This window comes from Rousettus aegyptiacus, unplaced genomic scaffold (genome assembly GCF_014176215.1).
Source record: "Rousettus aegyptiacus isolate mRouAeg1 unplaced genomic scaffold, mRouAeg1.p scaffold_m13_p_1, whole genome shotgun sequence".
Classification (NCBI taxonomy): domain Eukaryota; kingdom Metazoa; phylum Chordata; class Mammalia; order Chiroptera; family Pteropodidae; genus Rousettus; species Rousettus aegyptiacus.
Window position 1 is genome coordinate 22,691,890 of NW_023416284.1, and position 19,071 is coordinate 22,710,960.

At 31.9% G+C, this 19,071-nt stretch overlaps 1 protein-coding gene across 11 annotated transcripts in view; it reads left to right on the forward strand.

The window, feature by feature from the left end:
- Nucleotides 1-19,071, forward strand: part of AGO3 (argonaute RISC catalytic component 3) — a 98,154-nt gene that overhangs the window by 46,850 nt on the left and 32,233 nt on the right. For all 11 annotated transcript variants that reach the window (XM_016147238.2, XM_016147239.2, XM_016147240.2 and 8 more), the window contains 4 exons: nt 12,387-12,521; nt 16,491-16,578; nt 16,705-16,852; nt 17,272-17,391. In XM_016147238.2, the coding sequence (XP_016002724.1) occupies nt 12,387-12,521; nt 16,491-16,578; nt 16,705-16,852; nt 17,272-17,391 (491 nt within the window). The remainder of the gene's footprint in view (nt 1-12,386; nt 12,522-16,490; nt 16,579-16,704; nt 16,853-17,271; nt 17,392-19,071) is intronic.

Consider the following 19,071-nt stretch of genomic DNA (forward strand, 5'->3'; position numbering starts at 1 on the left):
CATAATATACCATAGATCTAGACATCTTACATATGTGTCTGAGGCATTATTTGTAATAGCAGAAAACTAGAAACAGCCTAATTTCTATTAATAGAGTGAGTGAATATGCTGAATGAGTACATAAATTGTTATATAATATTGTGGTGTACTATATAACAGTTAAATGAATGAACCATGTATCAATATTGAAAACAGTATTGAGGGCAGAGCAAATAGCAAAAGGATATGTTATGTAAATTTAAAACAACAAAAAGTATATACTGGATACATACAAATGCAGTAAAATTTATCAAAACCTAGGTGGGACAAATACACACCAATTTCAATATACTGGTTCCTTTTAGGTAGAAAGAAGAAAAATGGAATAGGTCTATTGAGGCAGGGGAAAGAAATAGACCTAAAAGGCTACATGTTTCAAGAAAAATGTGAGAGTTTGTTTATTTGTGTGAACAATATATAGATAAGGTACCATTGTGAAGCAAAGAAATTGAAAGATTGACAGTATTTTTTTAAAAGATCTGTGGTATCCTAATGAAATGAAAGTAAAGCCTGAAATTTTAAATGGGTTTATTTTTTAGTTGTCAGTAATATGTAATGCTGCTGTGAAAATATTGCGCTGACCACCTTATATTTTCTTTTTTTTTCTGTGTGATAACGATTTTGCAACCTTTGCACTTGGTATATCACACTGGGTTCAAAACAACCCTTATTGAACTTGCAATCTACTGTAGAAGACTGGTATTGAGCAATATAATGAGTAGTCTGAAGAAATATCAAGTGCAATGGGAGCATGTAAGAGAGGGACATATTCTAGTCTCAGGAACGTTTCTCTGAAGAGGTAACAGATGGGAGCTAGATGAGATTGGTGGTGGAGATGAGCTTGGAAGAGTACTCTAAGAAAGAGAGCAATTTAATTCTAATTGTGTGACAATCTTGTCTTCAAAATGATTGTTTTCATGGACTTTCATGGTGCTTACTATCCTATGTCTCAACTATGTAATTAAACTTACCGAATTTTACCAATCTAAGACTCAAAAATTTTTTTCACATCTCATCATCTCTGAAATAGGGAGATGTCTTAACAGTTAATGGTTTGTCACAGTTTAATTGGCAGGTTTCTTCTTTACAATACATAAAATATTGATATACCCTACTTCACTGGCAGCCTAAATTCACTGAAATGTAGAGTTTATTTTTAGTTTAGCCTGCTTTTAGGCCAGACTCATTTACAACACACATTTTGACAGCATCACAATAAATCTGGTGTTTATTAGTTAAGTCTCCTTTAAGATATTTCAATTTACTACTTAGTATGTACCAAATAGAATACTAAGTGTTTTTCATAGATTATATAAACTCCACCACAAGTATAAGTTAAGTGATACCCTCAACTGAAGTTTAGAGAGAAAATCTCTAAACTTTATCTAGAGGTCAAAGCTAGTTTATCCTTTATATTAAATAGTTTATATGTGATACAGCCTATTAAATCTATATTTAAATATAACTACAGTTTATATTTAAGGCTCAGGGTCACATAGTTTAAAGTAATAGCAATTAATTGTTTGACTCCAGAGCTTATGTCCTTAATATTCACAGTGCTGTACTGCATCCCTTAAGAAGCAAGACTTCTGGCAGACAGATCTGAAACCCAGGACATCTAATTTGAGAAACCTCTATTTTTCTTTAACTTTCTTGTACTTTTAGTAAAAAGTGACTTTCTATAACACATACACTATGTTACTCTAAGAAGAAAGTAGTCAGAAAATATAAATGGTCATAGAATTTAGTAATTATAATTTATTCTGTTTAAGAGTCAAAGTTCTTTGCAAGGAAAAGGGAAACAGATTTTTAGTAAGTAATGTAATCAACATTAGTATTGCTTGCTTCATATGTCTAGAGTTCAGTATAAGATTTCTAAGATTAAGAAATATTTAATTTTTACAATATTTAAATTAATCCTCTCAGAAGTGTATTAAAGCAGAACATTTCTTTAGGGTAAAATTAGAGTCTGATTTTAGGCAGGCAGGGGAAGAACTTTATCAATATGAGGTCAAGCAAGGTCAAGTAAAGACATCTATCTGTATTAGGCTTACCCGGTCTCCTCACATTGGAAAAACTATATAATGGCTGCAGGAATCTCAGTGACAATCTTCATCAAATCTGTTTCTTGATTCACCTTTGTTTCAGTCTGGTTGAGCTACCCTTCATATTTGGTGCATAGCTGTCCTCTTGGGATCACACTTCACTATCTCCCTGAGGAATTTTCTTTCTCCTAAATTTATCTCTTGTTTCCTGTATCCCTCCTCTCCCGCCCCTTTTTTTATTTTTCAGACATTTCATGAGAAAAGAGTACACAAGAGGCAAATTTTTTTGACACCGTACACATTAGAAAATGTATCAACAAATCTACATGATAGTTTAGCTGTGTGTCTGTTGGAAATAATTTTCCTTCATAAATTTGAAAGTAGTGTTCTGTTCTTTACATTGCTTTAGTGAGGTTTAATTTACATACTATAAAATGTACCCATTTAAGTGTATATCCATTGTCTTTTTGTTTCCCTTGTTTTGCTTTACTTGCTGAAAAATTTTCTCAACTTTATCTTCCAGTCCTCTCCACTTTTTCATTTCTATTTTTAATTTCTAATATTTTTTTATTTTCCAAATGTTGTTATAGCATACTATTTTTGTTTCCTAGATACAGTATGCTCTCTTAGCTCACTGAGAATGATTTTGGTGTTTCTTTATCTGGTACATATGCTTCCTCCAAATTCCTTTTTTATTTTGATCTGTCTTCCATTTTGGAGACTCTCCTCAAGTATGTAGTATTTTTGATTATTTACTCTTTGATCAGTGGAAGTAAAAACACTGACTAGACGCTTTGAATAAATGCATCAGTGGGGCCTGTCAACTTTGAGCTTCATCATTGGATGATTTCAGTGGGCTGATGTAGGGGAGCTTAGAACGTTAGAACCCTTAGTTCTCTCTCCTTGTCTGGTCAAGTTACCCAACGTGAGTCTTCCAAACTTCTGCCTAAAGGGTAACAGTCTCAATGCCTGCATTCTGGAAGCCAAGTTGGGAATTCCAGCTTGGGGAATGTCTGCATTCAGCATTTAATATTTATAGTCATTTAATCTTTTATTTTTGGGACAGTCCTATGCCCTCAATTGTACTGATATCTTCCCTCCAAAGAGCCTTTTACTTTTTCCAGGGAATAAACCTACAGATTTATGCAGGAATGAAGAAGTGGCAGTTGTTCAGCAGTGTGGAGCTACACAAGGGGTCTTGGAGTTTACCTCTTCTCAAAAACCTTATCTCTGTTTTTCTGTACCACTCCCATCCTTCTGTCACCAGTTTCAGAAGTAACCTAGTACTGCCACTTTTCTCGACTTTCGAAGATTCTGTAGTGTAAATGCAATTGATTTTTATCATTCTCAACATAGCTGGCTTGGGATTTCACTTTCTTGGCTGTACTAGGTTAGTTAAAACTTGCTTGCTTGCTTTTCATCTTCAAAATATTGATACATTTTCTGTTTTCTCTGTCTTGGTTAATGTCTTTTTTTTTTTTTTTTTTAATTCCTTACCGTAGTTACAGTGGAGTTTGAGGAAGGAATGAAATGAGCTCCTTGTAGTTAATCTTTCATCTTAACCCAGGATCTGTTCTTAAAAGGCAGAGGCTTTGTTTGATTCCTATCTAAATTCCAACCCATAAAGGAGTCCCTGACATAGTAGGTACTTAATAAGTGTTAAAATGGATAATTAAGTCTTGTTTTTCATCTGTAAAACTCAATTGGTAACAAGTTTGTGCTGGAGGCCTAGTCTCCTGCCACGTGGACCTCAGTTGGGCTGGTTAAGTGTCCTCATGATGTTGTGCTTGACTTTCTCTGAAACAAGTAATGCATAACAGAGCAAGGCAGAAGCTACAATGACCTTAAGGCATTGAAAGTTGCATTCTGCCATTTTCATAATATTATACGTCTCAGTTATATTCAGTATAAAGGAGACTTAAAGGGTGCAAATTCCATGAGACAGGACTTATTAGGGACCATCTTCAGGCTGGCTACCACACAGAGTTTTTGTCTTACACTAGAAAAAGAAAACATTAAACCTAAAGTAAGAAGGTAAGAAATAATAAAGATCAGAGCAAAAATTAAATAGAAAACAGTACAGAAAATGAATGAAGCTAAAATTTGGTTCTTTTAAAAATATTAATACCAGTAATACTAATAAAGAAAAATAGAAAAACAGATTACTGATATCAGGAATAAAAGGCGTCACTAAAGAACCTTCAAAATTGAAAAATTAGTAAGGAAATGTTATGAACAACTTTTTAAAAATTTGATAACTTAGACAACTTTATTAAATTTGACTCAGAGAAATCTGAATAGCCTTGTCTATATTAAAGAAATTGATTTCATAATTCTTTCTAACAAAGAAAACTCCAGTCCCAAATGATTTCACTGGTGAATTTATCTAACATTTAAGGAAAAAATACCAGTCTTTCACAAATTCTTTCAGAAAACGAAGGAAAGCTTTTCAACTCAATTTTATAAAGGTAGTATATTTCTGATACCTCTGACACCTGAGGAAAAAAATAATATAATCCTCATCTGAGAATCGTTTGACACATTTTTACCTTCTCATGATAAAAATTTACAGCAACTTAGAAATAAAAATTCCTGAGCCTGATCAAACATCTAAAAAATATAGGCATCATACTACATGGTGACCATATTACTTGCTTTTGCCCCAAGATCAAGAACAAGGCAAGGATACTTGCTCTCACTGTTTCTATTTAACATTGTGCTGGAGGCCCAAGAAAAATAAAGGCATAATATTGTGTAGGAAAAAATAAAACCATCTCTGTTTGCAGAAGACATAATTGTCTACAGGAAATATCCTAATCTAGGGAAAAAAATCCCTATTACAATTAATAGATCAATTCAGCAAGGTCACAAGATACTAGCAATATAACAATATCAGCATTCAAGAGTTGAGAAAGTGAAAAAAAAAATTACCATTTATAATATTTTAAAAACAAAAATAAATTTAGAAAAGGATGTGCAAGACCTCTACACTGAAAGATAACAAAGCATTCCTGAGAAATATAAACAGATATGCTCTTGTACCGGAAGACTCAAATTGTTAAGATGTTCATTCTCCCCAAATTGATCTATAGACTCAAGACAATCTCAGAATCTCATCAGGCTCTTTAAAATATAAATTGACAAACTGATTCTTATTATTTGTTTGGAAATGCAAAGAATCTAAAATAGCCAAAACCATCTTAAACAGTATTGGAGGGTTTCAAGACATGCTTTAAAACTACAGTAATCAAAACTAATACTAGAATAAAGATGGACATATCATCTTTATTCTAGTATTAGTTTTGATTACCGGGTATCAGTAATCAAATATATCAGCAATCAAGAATAGCTACAGATAACTGCACACTTGATCTTAGCCAGAAGGCTGAGAAGCAATTAAAATAGCTACACAAATAGACCTACTTATGTGGTTGGTCGATATTTGAGAAAGGGGCCAACATAATTCAATGGGGGAAAAGATAGTCTTCTCAAATGCTGCCAGAACAACTGGGTATTTGTATGTACAAAAACCGAAAACCTCCCTATTTCACACCGTGCTCAATAATTAATTCAAAGTGTTATCACACTCTAAAACAAAGCTAAAACTGGGAAATTTAAAACTAAGAAAACAGGAGAAATGTTCACATCCTTGGAGTAGACAAAGATTTCTTAATGTACTGGAAATGTCATCTAAATGAAAACTTTCTCAAGAACACTCTTGAGATGAAAAGGCAAGCTACTGCTGGGAGAAACTATTTGCAAAATATATCTAAACAAAAGACTTGTGTCCAGAATACATGAAAAAATGTGTAACACAGATGGTTTTTTAAAGTGTTCAAAAGCAGACACCTCACAAAAGAAGATATTTGGCCATTAAGTACTTCAAAAGATGCTAATCATCATTGGTCATTGGAAAATGCCACTAAAAACCATAATGAGATCACTTCATATGCACTAGATTGGCTAAATTAAAAAGACTGGTAATATTAAATATTGGCAAGGATGTGGAGCAAGTGGAAATGGTAGGAGTGTAAAATTATATAACCACTTTGAAAAATACTTTGGCAGATTCTTCTAAAAGTTAAACTTTTTTTTTTTTTTTGCCATATGAATCACCAATTCTATTCCTAGATCTTTCCCCAAGAGACATGAAAATAGGCTGATACAAATATCTGTGCACGTATGTGTACATGTTCCTAACTAGAAACTGGGAACAATCCCAAATGTCCAACAACAAGTGAATGGTGAAGCAAATGGTGATCTATTCATACAACGAAATACTACCCAGGAATTAAAAAGAACTAACTACTAATTTGTATAGTTCTGTAGGTGAATCTTAGCTAAGAAATGCAAAAGAAGCCAGACACAGTGTAATTATACAGTACAATTGATATTTATATGAAATTTTGGAACCATGTAATGTCTTAAAATGAAAGGAATCAGATAAAGTGGTTGGGGCAGATGTGAGAGGAACTAATTACACAGAGGAAGGAAAGTGCTTTCTGGAGTGATGAAAATGTCTTAATTGGGGTGGTAATAGCATAAATATACATTTGTCAAAATCACTAAACTTAACACTTAAAATGCATTTTATTATATGTAAATTATAGCTCAAAATTGTTTTATAAAAGTGAGATATCACTACATACACACCAGAAGAGCTAAAATTCAAGTCTGACAGTACTTAAGAGTTGGTGAGAATTTGACACAACAGTGACGTACACACTGCTTGTGAGATTCACTTGTTAAAACCACTTTAGAACTGTTTGGCCTCATCTAGAAAAGTTAGAGGTACATATCCATCATGACTCAATTCTAGATACAGCCTGTTCTACCGGAGAAATTTGTATGTATATGTGCATCAAAAAGATCAACTATAAGAATGTTAATGATATTCTGGTAGCCAAAGGGAAGTACCAATACAAACATCCACCAGCATTAGAATGCATAAATTGTGTATTTCTATAACAGTATTAAGCAGAGCAATGAAAATGAAGAAACTGGTTACATTTCGTTAATACAGATGAGTTAGAAACAATCTTTAGCAAAAGTCTCAAGGATTATATGCTGTACGTTTCTAGTTCCATAAAGTTCAAGAACTAGGAAAACTAAATTGATGTTTAGGGATCTGTACTTATATTGTAAATCTATAAAGAAAAGGAAGTAACTACCATAAAAGCCAGGATTTTGGTTACTTTTAGAGAAGACATTAGGGTTGGGAAGGAGCTAAGGAAGAGGTTTCTAGGATACTGGCAATATTTAGTTCTTGATCTGAATGCTCATGTGGTATTCACATTAGAATTTGTTAGATGGCATATTGATGTTTCAGACATTTTAGTAAGTATGTGACATTTTATATTAAAAATAGAAAACAATCCTTTATCAATACCTCCTGAGTACTGTGTTAATATTTTGCTAGGTGATAATAGGAAATACAGGATGTTTAATGTGGCCTTATACCTTCAGAACCATGGAAGTAAACCTGTAAGACTGAGGCAGATAACTGCCATACCATGTAACCTCTTAGTGTTGTATGCGTACAACACTAAAGTATAATTTTGATTATGTTCTTGCCAGGATCGAACATTAATTACTGCTTTGTTTTATACTTTTCATTTGGACCTACACTCTTTTGGTACATATAGTCCTGGTTATTTTAAATATGGCAAATTATTATTTTCTTTTTTTCGCATGTTATTTGAGCTGTATCCTAACAGAGAATTTTTTGTTTTGACACAGTGAAAAACAAACTTAAGAACTCTGATCTTTTATTCATGTAACATTCTCTCGTATAACCTCTTCAAGGAGGTTACAGTGACAAAAATGATTTTGTCTAAAATTAAGACCTCAGTAGATTAGTGAGCAAAGGACATGAGTAAACAATTCTTCAAAAATGAAAAAAGAAACTCTTTTGAGCTTCTGACATGTTCTGGGCACAAATAGGTATCTTGCATTGAATCTCCACCCTAATGCTATGAGTAGTAGGTATTTTTCTAAATTTACAGATGAACAAATAGAAATTCAGAGAAATGATAATTAGTAAGTGCTAGACCTAGGATTAAAATCTATTTTATTTCCAACCCTATCCTTTTATTATTATTATTATTATTATTCTAATTCTGCTACCCATGAAAAGAAAATAAAGTTTTTTTTAAAAAAATGCAACAGTTAATAACTGACAAAAAATTAAAAGTTACATTTCCAGCAGCAACAAAAATGATTAGTAAATGTATTAAAATATAGAGTATATTATAGAGTATATTATAGAGTATATTACAAAACCTTAATGAAATTTAAGTGACCTTAATAGATTCAGAGATACGCCTTGTTCATGAAGTGAAAGACTATCCCACTGGTATTCTAGATATCTAGTCAAATTCGGTAAATATTTTTTTCTTTAGTTGTGTTTATACATATCTAGATACGATCAATCTAACTAGTTGATATATCTCATTTCCACTAGACTCTCAAGTAATATCTGTACTTTATTTCTCAATTTTATTTATCTGAAATCTAGCCCCTGCCCATTAACTTTAATTGTATGGATCTTTGAGTTGTTTACATTCTTTTTACTATTAAAAACAATGCTACAATAAGCATTTTTGTTCATGTCTTCCTTTTTAAATTCAGAATTTCTCGAGTATATATTCCTACAATCTATATCAGAGCTTTCATTCTTCCATTGGTTTGTTGTCAGTTTATGTTACTAGTATTGACATTTTTTGCCCGTCTTGATGGGTGTAAAATGACTCTATTTTTATATTTAGTACCTTATTTACAAATAAGAAAGTTAGTGAAAATTTATTTTTGACATTCAGATTTTCTCTTCCGTGAAATGCCTGTTCATACTTTTGCCACTTTCATTGTTTTATCTTAATTTATAGGAACTCATTAAATATTTTAGATACTAATCATTTGTTATATTTATTACACATATCCTCTACCAATCTGTAGCCTGGTGGTGGTTTGTTTAGCTTTGCTTAAGGTATCTTTTTTCTTATAGATTTAATGATTTGTAGTTTTGTATCTTGTTTAAGAAATTCTTACCTCCAAAATCAAAATATTCTATATTTTTCCCTAAACTTTGTTTTTCTTTCCATATTTAGTTCTCTGAATAGGAATTTATTTTTGTATATAATATGAAATAGGCTTTCAAGTCTATACTGCTGGTCTATATGTCTGTCACCACAGTCTCTCGACTTGAATAGGATTACAACAAATCTTGATGAATGATAGGATGGACCTAGTTCTTAAAAATTGTCTTGGCTATTCATATTTCATTGCTCTTTCATGTTAATTTCAGTATCAGCTTCTTAAATTCCAGAGGTCAAGGAGTTATATCCTGTTGGTATTTTGATTGAAATTTCTTTGAATTTGCAGATTAATTTGGGGATAATTTACATAAATTGGGTATATCACTGCATTTACTTATGTCTTCTGTAATATCTTTTAATAGTAAAGATACTTATTCTATAAGTTTATACATCTTTTGTTAGGATTTCTTCCCAAGTGCTTTATGTTTTTTGTTGTGACTTTAAGTGTTTTTTTATTACATTTTAAGTTGGTTGTTAATGTATAGAATATAATTAATTTTCCTGTGTTGATCTTAAATCTAGCAACTTTGTTGAACTCTCTTGTTAATTCTGTAATTTATAGATTATTGGATTTTCCATGTAGACAGTTATATTGTGGAGAATAATAACTTTGTTCTCCTTTCTATTCTCTTTACCTTATATTTCTTTTAACATGCATTACTGTGCTGTCTAGGGCTTCCCATTAAGTAAAGTTGAATGTGCCATAGATTTTTTGATAGGTAACTTTTATCACATTAAGAAAGTTCTCTTCTAGTCCTGGTACAGTGAGAATATTAGCTATGATGCTGAATTTTACCTTATGCTTTTTGGGGGCCAGCATATATGGAAATGATTGTATGCTGCTTTTAACACATTAATGTGTTATATTTTGTTAATAGATTTTAAAAATGTTTAACATAAATATTTTTCAAATTAGCTAATTTGTGAAAGAGGAGGGAATAAAATACATGTATATGTAGGTTTATAAAATGTTAAAGATTTAATTAACCAAGAGGTGGAGAAGCAGATATCTGCTTATTGAAATTCATACCTAATTCAGCTATACTCACTGATTTCAACCCATCTTTTTAACAGCTTTTTTTCACTAAGTTTAATTGTCACCTCAGGTGCCTAAATTCTAATAGAGAAGATGATAAACACTAAAATGATTAGAAGCATAATGGTATAAATAGTAGGGAAAATAATAGAAGAATGTTAAATAGCATAAATAATGTTTGTTTAGCAGTTTCAATTCTGAAGTCAGACATATTAGTTGTGAATGCCTGTACTGTAGTAATCTGGTGAAGGAAATTTACCCGTGGGATTAAAGGAAAGACAAAACAAGCATATTACTTACCATATATTTATTTTCTTTTATTTATTTACTTTTTAAAAGTTTACCTAGAAGCAATATGTGCTTTTTTGGTATGTATCCTGCCAGCATTTTTATAATGCGCAACAATATTGTCACATTTTTAATGGAAGAATATATTATATACCTTCTTTTAACTACTGTGGATTTGAATAAAATACCCGGAATGCTAATATAATCTTATAAGTCTCTCTTTTTTTAATTAGTTAGAAATTGTTTCTAAAATTTATTCGGATAGAAGTTTAGCAATGAGTATTGATTCCTTTTAAATCTTTCTAAAGAAATACTCATGGATGTGTGCATGCTTGCACATCTGCGTGTATACACACATAAGAACATTCATTGGAATATTTTTTGTACTAGTAAAGAAACCAAACCAACATAACTATAGGACATGAAGTACATCCATGCAATAAGATATCCTGCAGCTCTGAAAAAGAATGATATAGTTCCATATTAGTACTTATAAATCTATCTCTAAGATACATAATGAGAAAAAAACTCACAGTCCAGAATATTTCTAATGTTTTATCATTGAGTTCTTTTTTAAAAGGGTAAGGGAGTATATATTTACTTAGTTATCATGCACTCATACTGAAGAATAAAATGAAGCCATTAAGAACGTTCTGACATGGAAAGATCTCTACATATTATTAATTTAAAAAAATAATGTCATGGAACAGTTATTATCTGATCTCATGTAAAAAAATGTTGTATGTATAGTGTATCTCTGTAAGTGCATAATAAAAACAGGATTTAAACATACATACATACATACATACATACATACCAACAATCGTTACTTGGAGACTGGAGGAAATCTTTATATGTCTATATTATTGGGATATTTTATGATGAGACTTCATATAGTATTTCTGTAATAAAGGAAAAGGTAATATCTGCTCACTATAAAATGAAGATTTAAAGGTAAAATTAAAAAGAAAATGAAAATCCACAGTAGCATCACCACTCACACATATCCTAAGACAACTACTCTTAAAGCCTTGATGAATATCCTTCCAGAGATGAGGGACATTTTGTGGAGGACACATAATCCTAAACCGAAGAGAGAGAAACCGTACCTCATAAAAGTTTACATTTAGCTCAGCAGACAGTGGGCATGTTTTTTTAAGTATTAAGATAACATAGAATGTAGCTTACTATCTTTTGGTTGTACTTTTCATTGTATCGCCAATGTTTTATAGCACAAATAGCAGTCAGTAAATATGTGTTTAAGAAATGTTTGGTGGTGATCTAGTAATGATTGGTGAAACTCTTCCAGTTCCAAAACCCAAGGTTAAGAAATCATGCTGGTTGACTTAGAAAACTGCCAATGGCAGCTAAGTAACATCGAGCAGATACTCCGTACTATTACTACCGATAGCTTGGATTAGCACTAATAACTTTTATTGCTACTGTCTTCTCAAATCTGTATAAGACAAGGAGAACTCTCACTGGAATAGATAAACAGTCTAGGGTGGCATAGAAAGCTTTATTTAAGAAATAATACATAGCCTTTTCATCTAAGGGGCTCAGGCCTTCTTTGTCCCTTTATAGGCCTTATCTCACACCCCAGAACACTTCTCTGTACATGTAATAGAGAATGGAATAATTCAATTACCCATGGTGAGAGAGATGTAAAAACCGTAGTGTCTAGCTTTTCTATTCTTGTGCCTGTCTTCCAGTCAAACAAAGATCATATTGAAACTGCTTAATTTTGGAAATATTTTTATATATGTAAGTATGTATAAAGGATAATTTTAATTCTATAATTAGTTCGTTATGGAGCCCGAGATCAAGTTTTGGAATTTTTTTTAAGGAAACATTAATTTGTACTGTTTGTGTTTTTCTTCTTAGTTTCTGCCACTGCCTTCTACAAAGCACAACCTGTAATTCAGTTCATGTGTGAAGTTCTTGACATTCATAATATTGATGAGCAACCAAGACCTCTGACTGATTCTCATCGGGTAAAATTCACCAAAGAGATAAAAGGTGAATTAATTAGCATTTGGAACAACTTAACTATAAAATGCATGGATATAACAAATTTTTCTTGGAAAAAAATTTTTTAATTAAAATTTATTTGTGTAAAATTACCAGTAAAATATAGATCAGTTATAAAATGTTAAATGAATTACCATAACATCTTAGGTAGTGTTTCAATGAAAGGAGTACCAAGTAATGAAATTAATATCGATACCAGCTAATTTTCTGTTAACACTTTCTTTTACTAGCTGAAGGTGTATAAGAGTATCTCATGGGAAAATGCTTCTATAGTACTGCTAAAAGTAGAAAGCTTATTTCAAAAACATTGTTACTTCAGAAGTGGAATCATTCTTTGAACATATTCTGATGTAATGACTTTCTTATTTTTTGAAAAGATAGAATATTTTATTCTTTTAAAAATTTATGGATATGGGGCTAGGCTGTTTCATGTGTTGTTCTCGAGCTGGAACTTAATTATTTTGTGTGCATTATACAGTTGACCATCAATCTTGCCTATTTTAGTTAGAAGCTAAAATTTGTACAGTGGTGTTGCATCATATGTATGTTTTGCTAATGTAAATTTATCTCTGCATAATTTTCCAAAGAGAAAAAGAAAAAAATAATTTTGCTAGTCTTCTAAAAATTTTTATTTTGTATATATACTCTATATGTATATACATTTCTACATATATTTAAATATATTTTTATATGCAATCCTTCATATACTGTACTTTATCAGCAATTTAAGGGATTTTTCCAGAGTAATTTTGATTGAGTAGCTGAATACATCATGCTTGCTCCAGTAATCATTCATTCTTTGCCATTTTAGTAACCCAGAAAGAGATCATCACTGTAGTAAAAACATTATAAGGAACATCCTTCCTGCTTTGAAAATAAACATCTATTTATCTCAAGTAATTGAAGTGCCAGAATAAGAAACTGTTATTTATTACTGTACTGCAACCCTACCATTATCCTTCCATAATCTGCATTAACTGTACAGTTGGCACTTTGGGGAGGTAGTGTGTTACCCACCCTTAACACATGATCATCTAAATGCCATGTTTCCAGTGGAGTTGCTGCTGAGTTACCACCTCTGATATCATGGAGTCACTTACCTTATTGTGCGGTAACTATGCAATCAACTCATATCACCACTTTATCACAGAAAATACAAGATGTACAGAACAAGGATTCAACTGCTGCCCGAAGAGCATGGACTCCATCTTAACTTCAGCTGCTCAGGGGCCCAAAGAAATGACTGAAAAATTGACTAGAAAGCATTATAAAGTTGATGTTATAGTGAAGGTAAAGCCAAGTTTATAGGTTAAATATTTGATATTTTAAAGCCAAAAAAAAATTTTTTTTTTTGGTTGGAGGGTTTAGGGAGGGACCTGGGCAGAGGATTGTGTAGTCCATTTTTTTAACTTTTAGCTTTTTGCTAACTCCTGGGTTTGAGTCTAATCCTTAGGAACCTATGACCCTAGGTACAGGGTAGAAAAATCTCAGTTGGAACTAATTGACATACTAATGATTTTTTCCTCCATTCAAAGTCATAAAAGCTATTTAAAAAGTGAGTGGGGGGGTGGGGTCTCTTTAAAGTAAGTACATCATGTATTCCTACCACAGTAACTAAAAAATAAAATCAAAGTTATGTGTTCTGTGCTATATTTTTGGGTTTAATTTTTAACTGGCATAAGGAATTTGATGAAAGATATTAAATAGTGATAGAAAGTGTGCTATAATGATTAAATTTCCTTAGCATACTCATTTAGTTCCAGTTGAACTGTTTCCTAAATAGTAGGGTGGTTTCTTCATGCACAAATTCATCATAAAGAGCAGAAATATTGGGGATGTATATGGTAAAAATACTACATATGTATAAGAGTTGCAGTTTATTTTTGTTAAAAACTTATGTAGTAAGCTTGTAGAACCTTACTAATAATTTTTTAATTCAAGAGGAAGGCTTGAAAACAAATTGCTAAGTGGTATAAGACAACAGAAATTTGTTTTAAATTTTCAATTGTGTTTTCCTCCTAAACACAATAATATTTTTATATCTTGCTTACTTTATATTATTGGTATTATCTTTATAAAACCTTCCCTTGATAGTTTATTATTTTAGTCTCCTTTACATAATATAAATATATTTATATACAATTATATATTATATATATACAATCTCCTTTGTATATTTAATAACAAATATTGTAATATTTATTATCAAATTAATAAATAATATAGTTAGTTTTTATATTAAATACTCTAATTCATCTGAAATTTTAGTTTTATAAAGGCAGTTACTAAAAATCCATTTCTCACTGATTCGATTAGGAGTACTCAAGAAAAATCCAAACCAATCTGATACAGTGACACTGTGTTCATTTAGCATCTTAATTTGTGCTGATATATTAGAAGAAAATATTACTATGAGTAAACTTTTTTTTTGGTTCTATAGTTAGTAACCTGACACTGTTGATATTTTGGAGCTGGATAATTCTTTGTTGTGATCAGGGTGGGCGGTAGTACTGCCCTGTGCATTGTAGAAAACTTAGCAGCATCCCTAAACCTACCATTCACTAGATACAAATAACACTCACCAGTTATGACAATCAAAAATGTCTCCAGACATTACCAAATGTTCCTGGGAGGGCAAAATCACCTCTGGTTAAGAACCACTGCACTATAGGAATCAAAGATATAAAATGGAAATAATATAAAAATAATAACTATAAATACTATCAGGAAGCTAAAAATTGTCCTAATTTATCCCTTTTTAGATTTTCCTCCATTTGAGGATAGGCCATAGAGGTAGAGTTGCTTTTCTGTGAGCAGTAGCCACTGTATATTTGTTAACTCTTCTTTAGGTCACTCCAAGACTGCACTGGCCAGTATGGTAGCCATTAGCCACATGTAGCTAATTTAAACTAGTTAAAATTAAATTTTCAGTTTCTCAGTCACACTGGCCACATATTGTAACTCAGTAACACATATTGCTAGTGATTACCATATTAGCACAGATAGAGAACATTGCATCATCTCAGAAAACTCTGTTAGACAGGGCTGCTTAAGAAATTTCATTCCAGGGAATTTCAGCCAATGAATAAAAGTGCATTGCTTCCATTTCAAAAACAGACCTGGAATCTTCAAACTCCTAGGGTCCATAAGTGGGCTTCAGGGATCCATATGTATGTACATTTTTCTGAGTACTTATTGCTTTCATGAGATTCTCAAAGGGGGTCCCTAAGAAAGTAGGTCACTGATCCCTACTTTCATGAGATTCTCAAAGGGGGTCCCTAAGAAAGTAGGGATCATCTGATCAAAGAATTATTTTAATTGCATTTAATTTCTAATAGTAGTAAAAGAACTGTGTTGCTATATTATACTTCAACAAAATTGTTATTCCACTTCTGTGAAAAGGGCCTAGGATTTTTTTTCTCCCTGCTTTAAAAATCTTTGAAGGATTTCGAAGATACACAGGGCAGTACAATGCACAGGGCAGTACTACCACCCACCCTGGTCACACCCTGAGCTTTATTAAATTGTGATGTTTAGTCAGTATGTGATGACTAGGATGTTCAAATTTCACAAACGTTGAAGGTCATAGAATATTTTGAGAATGATTGCAACTTCTCTTTCATTCCTCCTTCCCTCTCCTAGAATAAATAACCTGAATTTATTGTAAACAGGCTTTTGATTAATAAAGCAGTTTGTCCCTTGATCTAAAGGTGTTTCAAATTTTGTGGTACTATTTCTTAATGTGTAGAACTTGATAAGGTAGGGAAAAGGTTTGGAGTTAGGTCTACTGTGATTATAACCATTATTTACAATGTCACATATAAAATCCTTTGTTAATATCACATTGCCTATATCACAGATTTTCTGTTTAGAATTTGAATTTTTATAGTAGTGAACAGATTGATATAGCTATAAATATTTTACATGTGTAACCTCAGTTTTTCTTGTTGGGAACAGGTCTGAAGGTTGAAGTGACTCATTGTGGAACAATGAGACGGAAATACCGTGTTTGTAATGTAACAAGAAGGCCTGCCAGTCATCAAACGTAAGAAAAGCTGGTGTTTGTGGGCAGAGATGATACGTGAAACAGCTTACTCCATTTAGTGGATTGAGAGTTTTGCTGGCTCATACTGAGATAAGAGTTGTTAATGTGTACTTTTTTTTTTTCCAGCTTTCCTTTACAGTTAGAAAATGGCCAAACTGTGGAGAGAACAGTAGCACAATATTTCAGAGAAAAGTATACTCTTCAGCTGAAGTACCCACACCTTCCCTGTCTGCAAGTGGGGCAGGAGCAGAAACATACGTATCTGCCACTAGAAGTAATGTGTTTAGGTTGCTTATTAATATCCTCTTATTCATCATTCTTTTGGGGTCTTTTAACTTCATACTTTTGTGTTTATTCTGGAGATTTAACTTTTTCAATTTTATTTTATTCTAAATTTTTGGTAATCAAATAATGTGGAAAAAATTCTTCCACAGTCCTACCACTCTAAAGGTATACACTGTTAGTATTTTAGTATACTTCTTTTTAGCCTTTTTATTCAGTATACATTTTACCTAACTACAATCATGCTGTAAAGCAGTATTCTTTATTACTTTTTACTTAATATATTAAAAAGCAATTTAATGAAGTAGATTTTAAAAAATTAAAATTTAATTTCACATATAATTGGCATTGAGAATTTAAAATATATACATATATGTGTATGTCTAGTACAAAACTTTTTTCCATTTGTAGGTCTGTAATATTGTGGCAGGGCAACGATGTATCAAGAAGCTAACGGACAATCAGACTTCCACTATGATCAAAGCAACAGCAAGATCTGCACCAGATAGACAAGAGGAAATTAGCAGATTGGTTAGTACTTAACCCTAGAAATGGGGATTAAAAATGTATTAGGATGAACTACTAAAGAACCATGTCCTTAGCAACTTGTACCTTTTTACCGTTTCACGAGCTATCAGAATTTAAAGGGATCATGGAAGTAAATAGTGGTGTTCTGGGGTTAAACCTTGGTTCTGTGAAAAGGGTTAGCTCCTTCTAATTTAACTTGAAACTCTTTAATTAGATACAGACCAGAATCTCTCAGAACTAATGTTTCAATATAGTGAACTAGTACTTTATTGCCGCCCACCTAAAAGAGGAGGAAGAAAAGTCAAGGTATCACAACTAGCGATAGAGCCATAATACTCAGAGTAGGATTGCTTAGCCCCCAGTATCGGACTGGTAACTACAAGATAAACAAAGAAATATTAAACAGTTCTAACAATGGAGGGTTTCTAAACTGTCTTATTCTAAATGGGGAGGAAGGAAGAGTTATAAATACCACTCTATAAAATGATGGAATAAAGGCAAAATGAAAAATAAAAGGGACCTGGATCTTATGCTCTTTAATATCATTAATATCATTTAAATTGCCCAGGTAAAGAAAAAAAAAGTCAAAATATTAGTATTACCTAAAACAACTTGATAGCACTTTCAAAAGCAATTTTAAAGATTGTTGAAAAAGAGTTATAGAACTGGCTCATTTTATAAGCCATTATAGAAAAAGACTTTTTTCTTATAGTTTTATAAGAAGCGAATGAAAGTTGTTACATGATATTTAATTAGGAAAATACAGTCTGGTTCTCATCATGGATTTTTCTCTGATCTACTATGACAAGATTTTAAAACCTTTAGGATACTAGAACCTCCCACTCTATAAAATCTTAGCTACTTCTAACTTATTTATTACAGCTTTTCTGTCCAGCAAGACAATATTATACAGTGGTTAAAAGTACAGGCTTTGGAATTTAACAGCTCTGGGTTAAAAGTCTAGCTTCTCCACTTCTTGTTACTATTATTTTATTATTCTAATAGCATCTGAAAGGCTAGTGCAGGTAAGAACTCTACAATCACAACATAGCATGGTTTCGGATTCTATGTCACGTACTTAGCTATATAGTTTTTAAGCCACTCATTTCGCTTTACCAAACTTTAGTTTTATCCTCTGTAAAAAGAAGATTATAAAAGACTTACTTTTGTAGTTAGAAGGCTGTGTAAAAATTAGTTATAAAACATTTAGCACCTAGCACATCATGCGGCAAGTTCTGGTTAATAGAAGTTGTTGGTCTTTATAACCTTACTGTGGAGGTACACTAAAACACTAGAAATGAATGGCATTTAAACTTGAAGAAAAGATGCATTGGTGCCTAATTTAGAAAACAACTTTAGCTGCTTATTTTGGGGCAATTCTTTTTACATATTTAGATTATACAGTTGTTTTTTTTTTTCCTTTTTTGGTCTGTAATACTGTGGCAGACAAATTTTCATAGATTACTCAAAGACTTGAACATTGCCTTCTTTTTATAACCTTATTTGACATTTACCCTAAGACCAAGTAAATATGTTTTGAAAAACACAGTTACTTACTATATTATACATGTTATAAGCATGAATTATACTCTCAAGATCCAAGCCTACACTGAATTACGATAAATTCTTTATCTTTGTATGTATGGATATATTATGTAAAAATGATCATCTAAGTGTCATACT